Source organism: Eimeria necatrix, genomic scaffold (genome assembly GCF_000499385.1).
Source record: "Eimeria necatrix Houghton genomic scaffold, Enh_scaff40, whole genome shotgun sequence".
NCBI lineage: Eukaryota > Apicomplexa > Conoidasida > Eucoccidiorida > Eimeriidae > Eimeria > Eimeria necatrix.
Window position 1 is genome coordinate 31,635 of NW_013654299.1, and position 15,098 is coordinate 46,732.

Consider the following 15,098-nt stretch of genomic DNA (forward strand, 5'->3'; position numbering starts at 1 on the left):
ATGCTGCACAGAAACGAAGATGTGATGTGGCAGTCCGTCTTTGCAGCCTTAGACCTTGTTATTTCAACTATATCACCTCGCAAGCTTTTATACCTTGCGGCTGATGGCGTCGCTCCTCGAGCGAAAATGAATCAGCAGGTAAAGCCTCCGCCACATTCGACCTTCAGAGCAGTCACTAGTAATAGCCTTCATTCCTTTTCCAGTGCATTTCCTCTCGAAGAAAGCAGCATTTGCTCTGCGGGGCAGTTGCTGCTACTGCTACTGCTGCTGCTGTTGCTGTGGATTACTGTGGCTTAGCGTGCTCGCCGCTACAGAGCCGCCAAGAGCGCAGATGAAACAGCTGAGGCCCAAGAGAGGCAACGCCTTGCGGAGTTGAGAGCTGCCGAAGCCCGTGGGGCCCAAGAGGCAACTTGCCCTGCAGAAGAAAGTGCTTCTAGTGAATGGACTACAGTAGAAGGCCGCAGGTCGAGTTCGCAGAAAACGGGACCGCAGGCGCCGGCGAGATTCGACAGCAACTGCATTTCCCCGGGCACAGAGTTCATGGCTTCCTTCTTCCGCCATCTCCGCTTTTATTGCGAGAAAAAGTTCGAAGAAGACACGCGGTGGAGAGGCTTGAAAGTCCTGCTGTCTGGCCCTGATGTGCCGGGTGAGCTTTCTTTTGGGCTTTCTTCAGTACCACTACTGTTGGTGGGGAAATGTCCTTGAGAAGGAAAAGAGTGCTCTTTTAGCACGAGACAGAAGAGCCCAATCTACACATTCCAATTTAGTTTTTGTTACCCTAAGCGTGTGCATGTCTTGCTGGGTCTAGCCGTAACTTAGCCCATGCTGTAACTGAAGAAGACTGTAAAACCCCCCAAATGGCCGCTTTTTGTTACCCCCCTAAACACTGATTCCAGTCCTTGTTCTACTGCGTAAGTGCAGTCAGTGGCTCGAAGAAGTGTTTCGTTCGTTTCATCCACTCATCGTGTGAATTACCTTGAGGCGAACCTTATTGCTGCTGCAGGCGAGGGAGAGCACAAAATCATGGCGTACCTGCGTTGCTGTAAAGCTGCGGGCAATGCAGACCCAAACACTCGACATTGTCTGTACGGGCTTGATGCGGACTTGATAATGTTATGTAAGTCTAAGACCAACACCATTCAAGCTACTGCATACGGGACCAGCGCATCAAATGCGCGCGGATGAACTGATATCGTAGGTACTTGAACATGTAGGTACTTGAACATAATTTTTGCATGCGCCTCGGCACAAACAGTCTCCTTTTGCATTTCTGGCGTTTGTACACAGCTCTTGCATCCCATGAGCCTCAGTTTGCCCTACTGCGAGAAGAAGTCGTCTTTGGCCGTCCAACAACAGTGGATGCGGGAGGCAAAGTATGTCCCGCATCAATCTGGCACGGCCATAGGGGTTGTTTGCCAATATGAGCCTAATGGCTCACAAATGTCATCAATTTTCCTTTCTTGTGCTTTCTGTGGTTTGCCTGCGCCTCATTTGTTGCTCCAAAGATTTTCAACTGCCGTAAAATTTGTGCAGTAAATGCTTCTAGCAAGAACTGCCCTGTGAAACGGGGACGGAATAAAAAAACTGTTACCATCTAGATGCCACATCGGCGTTAGTAAAGTCACCGCTTTGAGTGCCTGCTGCGGGTTTGTGTCTGATAGATGCTGCGTGAGCCGGAGAAGTTGCAGTTACTGCACATATCACTGCTGCGCGAGTATTTAGCACTCGACCTCCTGCCGCCTACAGTGGACTACAGCATGCAGCAGCTGTCTTCGAGGCGTCAGGTTCTATCTCGCAAGGATTCCCTCTCATCACAAGAGAGGGGAGAATCCAGTGAGCAAATGGCACTGCAGCCGTTGGCCGAAAGATGTCCGAGCTCCCGCATCGAGAAGATGCTAGCATGTGCAAGCGAGGCTGAACGCGTCGTTGACGACTTTGTTATTTTCTGCTTTTTGGCGGGAAATGACTTTCTTCCGCACACGTTTTCGACGGACATTGGTGAAAAGGGGCTTGACAGCATGATCATTTGCTACGGGCGCTTCTTAGCGGTACATGTTTCGCGTTCCTACAGGCGATGATCTGCTGCTGTAGCAACACATTTTCGAAATACTGCTCTGAAGCCGCCAGAAGAGCAGCCTTAGTGCAGTGCATGCGCGTTAGTTTAAAGAGTGCCTTTTACACCTTTCTGTTGGTGTGCCTGGTCAGGAGTACAGTGTACTTGCGGCAGCTGTAACAAGCACTACCCCTCTGGACGGACCGTGGCTTGTGGGCAGGTGCGGCCAGCTTAATCTTCTCAATTTGTACATTTTTCTAAAACTTTTTGTCGAGACTGTTGAGGATGTCAAGGTCGCAAGCAAGGGAGCAGATTTACAGTGGCTTGCATCGAAGAAGGGTGGGGCGGAGCTGCCAAAGCAGGTACGCATCAGGCTCCGTTGAACCATCATCTTGAATGGCGCTCACAAGTTGTGCAATTATTGAAGTCCGCCGTCTTTTATCTTTGTGGAGTTTGCTACAGATTTTGCTCGACCTTTATGGAGGAGATCCGTGCAGAGCCTTCCGTGCAAATTTCTACAGGCGAAAACTTGAATTCGACATCAACACAGAAGAAGGCCAAAACAAGCTTCAGTGCTTGTGCCGGAGCTACCTCGAAGGGCTCCAGTGGGTAGGAAGCAACCTGGGCTAGTTTGTCTGTGTCGCGGGAATTGTCACATGCTGGAACCAGACCGTGCTTTTTTTTTAACCGGAGCGCACAAACTTGCTTTGGCTTGCCCTGACCGGCTTCTAGAACCTTCTACTGTCCTTGATTTGTGGGCGCTTACAGGTTGCATATTACTATTTCCGGGGACCCGACGCGAGTGGGTGGCGGTGGTTTTATTGCTACCACTACGCTCCCTTCATGCGGGATTTGCTGAACTGCGACTTCTTCAAACCAACAGGGGGAAATGAGACCTGCAGTGCAGCTACGGGCCGGGCAGAAACGTGCAGTGACCTCTCATATCTTCTTCATCGTACTATTAACCTCCCTCAGGGAGAACCGTATTCTCCCTTCATGCAGCTCATCTCAATCTTGCCACCCCAGTAAGTAGAGACGACAAGTTAGTTTGTAGCTTCTCTATTTGTTGGACCGCGAAGGAGCAAGCCGCCTCGGATGGTGGCACGCGCAGGTCCGCGGGGTTGCTGCCATTGGAGTTGCGCCATATTCTGACGAATCCGCCTCCTGAGCTGGCCCCATTTTTCCCGAATGATCTTCAAATCGATATGGAAGGGGTAAAGGTGCGTGAATGTTTTGCCGGAGCGACTTGGGCTCACTTTAGAGGCCTCCGGCCTCCTAGTGCGCATCTTGTCCCGCTAGCTGACGCAATCCCACAATGCATTCGCTGCATTCTTCTGCCGCTAAAGGCGGGCGGCATTCAAGAACCTGGGCCTTGACACGTGGGGCATTGTTTGGGCTGCTTGCGCTCCTTCACCGTGCTGTGTTGCAGGTCCCCTGGGGGGGCGTGACGCTGCTGCCATTTGTAGATGAATCGATACTCGAGCGCGTAGTGTCCCCTCTTTTGAGGAAACTACCTCGTGAAGTCATGAAACGGAACGAAACTGGAAAAGTACTTCTGTTAATGAGAAGGGAGAACCAAAAGAGTGGGAGGCAGAATTCCGCGCCACTCGTCCGCCAAGACAGGGGCTTTTGCAGTGCTGGCGAGCTGTCTTGCTTGGACCCAGTGTATGAATGCCAGTGCTTGTTCTTCAAGCATAAAATTGTAAACAAGCAACTTGGTGTTTTTCTAGACATTTGTAGCTTGTTAGACCGCATCAATGGCTCTCCCGAGGAATGTGGGGACAAAGAGAACTGCGTTTTCCCATCGTCTCTTCCTTTCGCGTTTCCTGACGTAGTTGGAAGCTGCGTGGTTGAGGAGGAGGTACTTGTACTACCCCCAAGATTGGTTTTGCGCTTCGAGGAAAGCAAAATTCTAAGCGTCCTGAAATATCTGAACCCTTTGGTCCAGGTCCAACAGCCCGACGCCCATATGGACATAAGGGCTACAATCAATGGCTACATCGCAGCATTGCGTTCAATCTTACAGTGTGTCGATTTGGCGTCACTGAGGGAAGGTTGTGCTGCACCGCTTCAGCTGGAGTCACTGCCAAAGCTGCATCCCACCGAGCAGGAGGTCCTTTTTCCAACGACGCCCCTACCAGGAGCTTCTCCGTCTGCCGCTGACTTGTCGCCATCCCTTCACTCAAAGTGCTTTTCCGTAAGGCAGCCATCACAGAGAGCGGGATGGATTACATTTCTATGTTTCCAAGCTTTCTTCCTTTCGGCTCCGTGAAAATCTCCTTCCTTCGTACCTCGAACTTCACTCCAGCTTCTGTTGACTGGTTTGGTACCAGGCAGATATAGTACAGCCGCTTCTGATGTGTGAGTAATCGCTGAACTTCGCACCTGCATGCACTTGAAAACTATCTACTATCGCTGTGCTTGCCGAGAAAGTCTGATGCGGTGATACCGGTGCATTTTTTTCAGTGGCGTCGCGGTACTGGGATAAAGGTTTTTCGCCGCGCATCGGCTAACGAGTCCATCGTCTTGACAATTATGCCGTTTTCGAGGGAGGAACTACAGCGAGGTTCTGCAAGCACTTTTGTCGATTTATTCAAGCCGAGGAGTACTTTGGAAAAGCTGTTAAGAAGCAAGTTTGTCCTCTATGACTACCCATTCATCAAGGTGGCCACTCCCGTGAGCATCTTTTTTGGCTTTCCCTTTCAGCATACTATACATTCTTGAAACCCCACCAAGCAGCGTTGGATGGGGTGCTTAAGCACTTACGACTGCAAGGGTGTGCTGCAGTGGTCACTGCGTGGGCCTTTTGGGAAAAATGCTAGTAGCCCAGGCTAATGCGAATCCACACACGACGGGTTACATGGCAGTTAGTGTCCGCGCTTTCTGAATAGCATGTGCAGATAGTGAACTGTTGCTGAAATATTTTTCCCCGATATAGTTTTTGGGGGTGCTGCAGGTTGCCGTGTGGCATCCGACTCTCTGCTATCCTATAGACTTCGCCAATGCTTTTCGAAGCGCTGAGTTTCCTACTCAGCCTACGGAACAGCTGCAAATGGTCGAGACGGAAAAGTGCCGCTTGCAACTGCAGGGAATTGAGGTTGCAGACGAAACGACGGCCTTTACTTTCTTCAAGGAACGCACAGCCAGAACTAGAGCGGAGCAGGCCACTGACGAAGCGCGGAACATGCCGGTTTCTTGGGATCCAGATCAGGCTGCGGGTGGCCTGCGCGGGACAGAACAGTATGCAGGCCCAACAGCAATGCCCGTGGAACAACAGCTGCAGCAGCTTGCACAAGAAGTAACTTTGGCGCTACCAGGAACAAGGCAGCAGCAGCTTTCTCGCATGTTCCACCCTGAGACTGCTTTGTCCACCATTCTTGTTGAATTGCGGCCACTAGAAGATATAGCGATAGAAGAACAGCTGCTGGAAGCAAAACTGAGCAGCAGCAGCGACGGAAGTGTGACTCGTTCAAAAGAGAGGGAGCTGAGACCCACTGCTCGCGTTCATTTTCGCTATGCACGAGACACGGTTTTCCGTCTGCTGCCGCTCGTGGTAGCGCCGTCAAGTACTCTCTTGGAAAGCCTGCAACACTGTCACCAGGGAATTGTAGAAGCGCTTGAGGCTCACAGGAAAAATAGATGGACAAAGGGAGACGACGTGTTCTTCGTCGCACCAGCAGGGAATGAGCAGTTGCCTGCCGGCTCGATCGGCCTCTTGGAGAGCTCTCCCAGCCCTGAGGCGTCCCATCTTTATGTGCGCGTTTCTTCATGGCAAAACGAACCACCAGAGCTCCAGTTACAGCTTGAAGATGCCTGCAGGGCAATATGTCCAACCGTCGCAGTGCGTCAATGTTCCCTTCCCGTCCAACAAAAAGAAAAAAATATATCAGTTTCAGACGCTGTGTGGTTGAAACGAGGCTCTGCATGAATGGCACTAAGGTGGCGGTTTGCTTTTTTTATTGCAGGAAAGGCCTTATACACTCGAACAGGCCGCACACCTCATGGGCGTTACGCCCGCTGCTGCGTTTCAAGTTTTTTCTTCAATCTTCCTCAAGGAAGGAGACAATATCTACGTAGGCTGGCAAGCGTAATCTCAAATAGCAGCTTCTATGTCGCTTTGCACTCAGTATGTCGGGCTGCTGCTGTTCATAACTCTCCGCATTTTTTGGCGATGTGCTCCTTAGCAACACTGTTTGACGAGGTCACTATTTTCACACTACGGAGCGCTGTGCAGGACAGCGCACTCCTATATGACACTAGAAATGCTTGTGAAGCACGTCCAGTCATCTTACTTGTAAGGGCCCCGCTTCTTGTGCATGCGTTGGTCTACAGGACTGTGGCCTACACATAGCTATCTTCGTAGAGAAAACTCGCGAGCCTGCCTACGTTCTTACATTTTCTCTGCCATGGCCCCGCCTCTATCAACGTGGTTCTTGCCGATGTGTGGCACTTTCAAGCCGCCATATCAGAACTACGGAACAGCAGTTACCACAGCTTGTGAACTGGTCAATGAGTTTAACACTGCACTTATAGGGCCTGGTTTTCAGTATAAAGCACCGGTTGCTTTTTTTTTGTGAGCAGCTCGTTGCAGCTCTCATCTATTCACTTCACGTGCAGTTATGCTAGGAAAGCAACTGCTGGAGTCTTTCCCTGCACTAAAACAGGCATTGGATGAGGTTAGTCATTTTTTAGTTTGCCTTCCGTCCTCGCGATGCTGAAGGTCACTTTTGAGCTTCGCGTGGGTTGGACAGTGCACATGTGAGCATTCAATCCTGTGTACTGTTCTTCTGCAGAAGTGCAAATCGGCGAGAAGCTGCTTCGCAAACTGTCATCTAAAGGCATCTGAAGTCTTCAGTACATCGCCCGAACCAGCCTTCCTTGCAAGTCGCTTGGCGTCAATGGCGGCGCAGGCTCCTTCACGCCGAGCGAAAGCAGTGACCAGTGAATATGCGTGGGCCTCGGATTCGAGTAAGTTGTTGTGTGCTGCGCGATCGTTGCTGCGTAGAGTATACATTGTGCTTTGTGAGAGATACGCAAGGCAGGCATGAAACGATGGATTGCCCTCAAGTCGCTGCCCTGTGGATCTCCTCTTTCGCTGAACTCAGTGGTTGCAAATGCAAACGGTGCGATTGTGTACAGTTTTAAAGAGGCTAGATGCGGAACGCGAGAGGCTAACTGCAGGGCTGCCTCACGCTCAGTCGGTCGTACTTCCTGTGGATGAGAGCAGCTGCGTCCTAGCAGCAGATCTGCTGGCAATTCAGAAGTACATCGTGACAGGCATGTTACCCTACTCCTCTTACCTTTCAGTTATGGTCCTGCTTTTTGCACGTCTGAGGTGACTGCTCGGGCGCTCGCTGCTTCCTTATGATCTTCAGCTGCGATATTTGTGGCCTCGTGAACTACTACGCAGTGGCTCCCTCTGGCTAAGTAGACAAGCTTATTGCCTGTGGCTTCGCGATTAGGAAGCTGTGTAAATGGATTGTTCAATCAACTTTCTTTGTACTCAGGTTTCCTCCGTTTAGAAAGAGTCCAGCGAGCAAACAAGGGAAAGTACAGATTTGTGTTTGCATTAATGACATTTTTGGGGCAGCGTGTGGCATACGCGCGGTTCCGTGGCTTGGTTCGCCAAGGCGCTCGCGGCACAGCGTGTGGATTTGCGTCGAAGTTCGGCGGCTGCGGAATTAATTGTAAATACGTTGACGATGGCACGGCGGCGCCAAGTGCAGACGGGTCGCCTGAATCGTCGTTCTTCCCCACCTCCACGGGCTCTACGTACTTCGATCCCGTAGTGATACAGCTCGAGCTAAGGAATACCCTAAACTTGGTGGGAGGAAGCTCGAAGCAGCAAAGTCAGCAGCGTGGACAGCAGGAAGCCATGATCAGGACGGAGGATGATGCCCAGCGTATTTTTGCTCAGCTCAGCAGAGAAGATAAAGTAACACTATTTCAAAGGCAGCTTGCGATCCTTGAGGACTTATGCATTGAGGTGCAGCTAGATGATCCGTGTCTCGGTAAGTCATTCACCACTTTATTGCTAATTTTCTGAGCACTTCCATCAGAATACCATGCCGCCTTTTTCTCCACAAACAGTGTCGATCTTTTCTGCACCGTGAACAATGCAGGAGCTGGTGATGGGAACGGACGCCTCGAAAGTCTGCGAATGCTTCTTTGTCCTGCGAGTCACTGGCTGCCAATTGTCCGTAGGGTGAGTTTGGCTTGCAGTCATTTTAAAGCATGCATGACAAACTTGCTGAAATGTACTGGTGTCAGGCTGCGCCGAAGCTGTCGAAGCGTAGGCGCCTTTGTTACAGCGCTTGAGTTGCTTTAGACCAAAGCTGCATTGTTGTATTCTTTGCACCGATGTCTCGCCAGCGTTTGCATTTCCCTGACATCGTTCACAATAGGTTTCACATTTGAACAGCACATTCACGTTTGACGAAAGTAATTTATGTCAGCATAAAAGTTGTAAGTAGGAAGCCGCTTGTACCTATTTCTTACTCCCTCTATTTTTCACGCGCTTCAGCAGCGCTAAGTGCTGTGGCCTGGTAATATCTGTGCGTCCTCTCTTACCTCCATGCTTCTGCATCAGGGCTGCTGCTTTGCTGCCTAGTGCTTCGAATTCATGGTATTGAGACTGAGCTGGTAGTGATTTTGGTCGTTTCGATAGCAGCTCTATAGTACACTTTGATTGATCCCGCGGGTGCCGTTGTAGATGCTTATTGAATTTGACGCCCCAGTAGTTAATTCTGTGCGGCATTTTTGACGGATCTTGTTTTTCTGCTAAGGTACAGTTACCAGCAGGAGAAAAAGCACCCAGAATCCCTCGCGCTCCTGGAATAGGTGACATAGAAACACATAGCGCAAGCCGTAATCTGGCTCCGAACCGCGTGCTGCATCGTAAACAGTTTCAGGAGGGACAACATTCGCCGACGCATGCTTTGGAGAGAGGAAATCAGATACCTTTGCTCCGACCTCGACGCGCAGGGCTATCATCTGATCAACAGTCTCAGCGAGGACCATCTATGCCACTACGAGGACAGCAGTTACCTTTAAAGCAACCCCGAGGAGGGCAGCAGATGCCATCACAGCATCTCCAAAGCGCCGATTTACACGGACGGAGCTTTAATCTGCCGACACAACACAGACAGGCTCGACCGTCGGGCGTATCTAGAAGCAATAGAAATCAGTGTCCGGGCGTTGGCAAGGGACAACATTCTGGGAGCTCTGTGGCTGAAGCCCCCGTGCGTCCTATGCAGCAGCCACAGGATTCATTGCCGACAACTCAGCAGCACCCTTGGCAACCAGCTTCATCCAGGCAGAGTGAACGGAGTACTCCTGCACAAGTTACTAACAGATCAAGGGAGCAAGAACTTGCAGCAAAGGGCAACGCTCTACTTGCCATGTTACGGGCAGGAAGGCCTAGCACAAGCTGAAGTCGTGCGTGGAGCATCCACTCAGAGTTATCTGCAACCCCTTCGTGAAATGCTTGAATAACGTCGTCCGAAGCATCATTTGTCATCTTTTGATCTTCAAAATGCAGAATCAGCCATAATAAAAGTAGCCGATCAAATGCTAATGGACTTCTACGGTCAACCGCTTCAACGGAATCAACGCGGTGGTTGCCCCTTAGAAACAGTCACTTGCGTCCCCAGTATGCGGACCGCTGAAGTGAGAGCCTTCCGTTTCCTGCCAAGGAACAAAATGACGCAGCAGTTGATTCAAGAGACGCGTAGCTTATAGCCAAGTGGGATTTCCGTGGGAGTGTGAGCTATGCAAGGTGGCTCTTGTCGTTCCCGGCCGGCACTTTACCAAGATCATTTCAATCACATGTTTTTTGACTTACAATTCGCAATATTACGGCCGACTCTATGCAGCGGCGGATGCATTCTGAGCCACATTCGAGACACCCAAAGAATACATTTCTTATGCAAGAGCAGCATGCTGAAAAGCATAAAGCAAAGCAGTGGCGGAATATTCCTGTAGTCAGCAAGTGATTCATACCTGTGGCCCCATTATCGAGGGTGCCAAACATTTAGCCAGCTGTAACGAGAAGCCGCTAAACTACAGAGAACGCACGGTTACATTAGTATGAGATGTGCCTTGCCGATACCAGAGATATGCCGGGCAATCCGCTAGCGAATATAGACAACCGCAGCCAGCTAACTTTGTTCCTGTAGCACTTGTAGAGATCTTTCCTCAATGAGAACTTCTGGCGTAATATGGCATTTGGAGTCAGTGACAGGGTTCTAATCGAATGTCACTAGGTGCGGAAATATGCGTGGGGTATCTAGCTGTGTAATCTGGTCTACGCGCGTAACAGTGATGTGGCGGCTTGTGTCGCTCTTTTGTGACTTTCTTTTGCCACGATTCGAACGCTTCTGGTGTTGCGGTCCCTTCCATGCGTGTTTTCTTGTTGTCTCGCTCAGGCAGCTCGTCTAAAGACGAATGCTAGTGACTTGGTGTAGGGCGTAGTGGTTTTGTAATTCTTATTGCGGATTCTTGTATCTCTCGTTACAGCATCAATAGTGGTGAGGTAGGAGCAAGGCCATACTTCGGCTTTCGGCTTGCTTGCTCCCTTTCGCATGCGCCGTGAAATTTAGGACAGTGGCACGTCCCTGAATGACTTTAGGCGTTTGAAGTATTAGAGCGAGTAAAGGTAGTGCTGCCGTTTCTCCATTATGTTGTATGATTAACTTTTGGCCCCAACTGGCTATTCTGCCTAACAGCGGCAGCCTTCGTATGGTGTGGCAGTATTTTTTCTGTGGTGTAACAGTTCGGCCATGTGCCAGATGCGTAGAGAAGCCGGAAAAGTTAGTGTATTTAGATAAAAACCTCGTGATGGAGGTGCGATGATGAGCTCACTCAACGATAAGTTTTCCTACAAGCGATTTCTTACTGCTTGAAGGCTATTCTGCGCTTGCGACTACCACAATGTTGCCCACGTCGGCCTTCAGAGCTGTGGAAGTCTATGAAAGTATGCCATTCGCCTTTTCGCACATGGTGAGTCACCCAAAGTGCCCTATCTATTAGCAGATAGCTCAATCTCTCGTGGAAGGACAAATTATTCATTTCCACGGATAAACGTACATGATATGAAGAGGCATGCCGATGTAATAGAAACAACACGGGAATTTGTAGCTAGCGGCGAGTGACACGAATAGCCATTTCACCCATCTATTTGGAATCTCGACGCTTTTCTTGAGACCAGTTTTGAAGTGTTTTTGCAGGTTGGTGCCCAGTTGCGTGCGTGTCTGGTGCGCGCCGGAGAGTTTCCTTCTCCTGGGTGCATCGGCGCGAATTTGGTATTATTTTCTATGCAGTGGAAGCTAGTCCGCCAGTAGAATAGCTTTAGAGGTCCTTACTGAGTGCGGACAGAAACTCTTACACAGCCACTCCCAACTACAAGGGGGTTCAACGCAGTTCTTCGCCTGTGTTACAGGGTGGCTGCTATGATCGGACTCTGCATTTAATGTGGAGGTTTCTGACGCAGAAGCTGTGGCAACATTCCATGTTGAAATTTGACCACAGAAAATGCGGCAGAAGCTGCGCCTGAGTCCTCTGAGTTCAGCCTGGCAGCTGATACTGGGTTCTGTGAATGCAGCGAGCTGTAGTTTTTTATTTATGTTGGGTGATGTAAACTGGGCAGCGCTCTATAAGACAAATGCTGCTGGCCTTTTCCGCAATTGCAATGGTCACACTAAGCCTTACGAGTGGCAATAGGGTAGTGTGCTAGGAGAGGAATCGCAAGATCTATCATGGCGTCTCCCATGGCTACCAGGTCAACGCTGCCAGCCAGTCAGTGAGGCCCCACCCTTCTCATTCCGTCCATGAATTACAATCAGTGTCGCAGCGGAAGTTTTTCGTTGTTGCTTGCTCAGCTACGCTAACAGAACCCTGTTAAATATATACATATTCGAAGCTACTGCAGAATCTGTAGGCGGGCCGGTGGATGCTGCGGAGGATTCGCTAGCTCAGCCAATATCATGCCCCTAACAACTGCCCCTAACAACAATTATAAATCATTGGTTTAGCACGGGCTAACTTCCTAACCATCAAAGCAGCAAGAAAATCCACGACGGGGATTCTTGGAATGAGGAGGCAATTGCATGGGAATGCTACAATGCTAAACGGACTGAGCAAGAGGGCTACGCTCCAAGCTTTCGCAATGTATTTATGAGAAACTCATAACACCGGCAATCCCGTTTAATGAAGCTCTGCTGGAAAACACACCACGATACTCAAAAGGTCACCCAAGACAAACTACACGCCCACAAGGTTTACCCTCCGCAATCTTTGTTAAAAATGGGAGGAAAGTTGGTACAGAATTCGTTAATGTAAGGAACTAACCCGATCCCTCACTGTGGAAACTCGACGAAAGTGGAACGTTCAAGAGTACACCAGAAAAGGACGTGGACCCGTCCAGCCTGATCTCGTAAAGCTTAGCACTGCAGGAAATCGTCACACCACGATGTGGCACAGATGAGGCCAGAATTAGGCTCAGGGCTGAAGGTGTAGAACAAGTAAGACAAACAGCAGCACTTAGTGAAGGCGCAAAGCTCGAGTTTTGAAACTAGACAAGCCCTAAACGCCGGATCAACTCTGCAATTCTGAGGCGAATTAGAGATATCTGGAATTCAGGGGAAGTCAAGCAGCTCCGCAAAATACAGCAGTAAAGCCGAATCTAATTCCAAAAATTTTCAGAACAAGTGCGTAGAACTGTAACTCATACTCAGCTACACAGGTCCGTCCAGTAGGCATCTACTACGAACGCGCTACTGTGCTGTTGGTGTTCACGTGCTGTGACCCCCTGTTTGTTCATACGCTTCCGTCCCTAGTATACCTTGTGTTCCTTGATAAATGGTTTAAAATAATGCTAGGTAGTTCTTTACTATTTTGAATTTGAGCTTGCTAACCTTTCACTGGCTCGCTCGCCGTTTCCATCCCTCATCTCCGCGCCATCGTCATGAACTTCAAGACTTGGATTCCTTGTTCCCGGGGGGTGAATGTCCTCCTTCTCTTGATTAATGTAGTAATAATATTAACCATTCAAGGGTCAGCCGAGGCACCTGTGCATGAGGAGAGCGGCGAGCTCATCCGAACAGAGCTGCAGGAGACGGGTCAAGAGCTACACAATGGAGGTGATGCTTCTCCTGTCCGAGCCCCAGCCTCAGACCCTAAAGCGACGTCTGTAGAAAGGCTCACTGTAGAGGATGAACCGTATTTGATAAAGCAGGTTCGGGAGTCTCAGCTCCAGGGCGATAAGAAGCCAAGGGGTTCCAGTGTACTCCTACTGAACCGCCTTGTTTCAATGGGCCTTCTTGCATCCATCATAGTCCTTACAGGGCTAGTTTTGTGGGAGGTGTATAATTATGTTGGAGATACTTCGGACCCCTTAAAGGATGCAGGCGATGCAAGCTGGGTTCCGGCTATGATCGAAGATATGCTACGCCAGGGGAAATCCTTGGCTTTTGTCGTCAGGTTAGCCTTTGTGGCCTTTCAGGCCCACCTAGGGAGAGAATTTAGCACCCAGCCTCACATTCTTTTGCATGTTGCTGGGTCGAACGAGTCGCACAGCTCAATATACGGGCACTCGCATCTGCTATCCAACCCGTTGTTGTTCATGCGTTGTTTTGTGCTGTAGGAAGTGCAAGTACTGCGGCATTGGACTTAGGGCGTTGAGACGAGCAGGAAAAGACACGGTGGGTTTCCTGAAACAACTGCCTGATTAGAAGCTGTACCCCCTTGTTTGGGTTTGTTGAGCTGGTTGATATCGGGTGACCACAGCCGCCTTCAGTTGGCGAGCCGGTGGGCTTATAATTATTTTCTACCACAGCATCGCAGATACTCAAAGCTAAATTACAAGGTAGATTTACTGCGTGCATTCTCCCCTGGCAATGCAGGTAGCTATCATGGTTGAAGGACACCCGTATCAGCGCACGATTACTCGATATTTAAGGACGAAATATGGCTCCAGGGGATTCCCATTCTTCATTATTGACGGACAAAGATACGGCTACGTATCAAAAATAGTATGAAGTTCACTTACGAAATAATCCATGTAGCATTGACGTTCCCACTTCAAACGAGGTGCTTTCATGGACAGCTGCTTTTGCAGGCATCTCCCTGTTTGTGCTGCTTAACAGCTTACTTGCAGTTTTGTGTTTGTGATGCGCGTGCGCTTGGGTGCTTCAGAAGGAATATTTGGCGGAGGAGGCCCACTGAAGTTTGAAGCGATCAAGTGGTGCCGATGCAAATGCGGAAGAAGCACCCTGGCAGTTCCTGGGTTGGGCAAGATACAGAATGTATAATACAGAATGTTTAAATCATTTTGCATTCCGCCATACAGGGATGATTAGGCCTCAAAAGGCGCTACTTATTGAGTGTTGCATCTTATCTATATTCAATTATCACTTGTCGCTGCCAATTCGAGGTTTTTAGTGGCATTTTGACACTGGATGTGAAGCCAAAGGTATAGCCCAGCGTCAAATTCTTCTCGAGGCTCTGTTTTTACCGTTAACCATGCAGTGCGCACCAACTGTCATCATGTTTTTACGCTTCTTTCAAAGCTTTTTTTGTTGAATCCATACATATGGGGGTTTTGTAAGTCCACACGGCTTGATGGAACCTCGTTTGAGCCAAACGCACGCACGCAGCTTTCTTTAAATACAGTAGCTACGGGCTAGTAGCAGCGATTGAGGTCGTAGCAGTACAGTACCAACTTAGTTACGGACCTGAGCGTTCTGGTTTATTCGGTCACTCGGTACGAATTTGTAGCTTGTCACTACGAGGTGGTTACAAACCACTGAGTAGTGACTTAAAACATTATGTTGTAGATAGGACCATCAGGCCGCGTCTTTAAAACTAATGCATCGGCGGGTTTTACGTCAAAGCCCCCATAGTTCTATGGGGCAGTTCACTTCATCGCGCTACAGGATGCTGCCGCGAGCCGCTTGGCTTTCAACTTCAGTGATAATTTGCACACGCATTATATCAATGGGAGCGGCTTGCTTAAGGTGCCCATTCGCTAAGTACCACATTTGCTTCC

The 15,098-nt window shown here is 49.6% G+C and overlaps 2 protein-coding genes across 2 annotated transcripts; both read left to right on the top strand.

The window, feature by feature from the left end:
- ENH_00051640 (5'-3' exonuclease, putative) lies at positions 1-6,144 on the top strand (the record flags this gene model as incomplete). Its single annotated transcript, XM_013581321.1, has 13 exons — positions 1-138; positions 298-646; positions 1,004-1,117; positions 1,288-1,373; positions 1,662-2,048; positions 2,206-2,415; positions 2,516-2,662; positions 2,822-3,078; positions 3,165-3,273; positions 3,483-4,250; positions 4,520-4,729; positions 5,010-5,894; positions 6,019-6,144. 13 exons carry the CDS (start codon positions 1-3, stop codon positions 6,142-6,144), a joined length of 3,786 nt encoding a protein of 1,261 aa, XP_013436775.1.
- Positions 6,145-13,016: 6,872 nt separating this feature from the next.
- On the top strand, positions 13,017-14,275 carry ENH_00051650 (hypothetical protein, conserved; the record flags this gene model as incomplete). The annotated part of the gene is made up of 4 exons (XM_013581322.1): positions 13,017-13,531; positions 13,695-13,752; positions 13,954-14,082; positions 14,246-14,275. The coding sequence occupies 4 exons, from the start codon at positions 13,017-13,019 to the stop codon at positions 14,273-14,275; spliced, it is 732 nt and encodes a 243-aa protein (XP_013436776.1).
- Between the last annotated feature and the right edge of the window lie 823 nt (positions 14,276-15,098).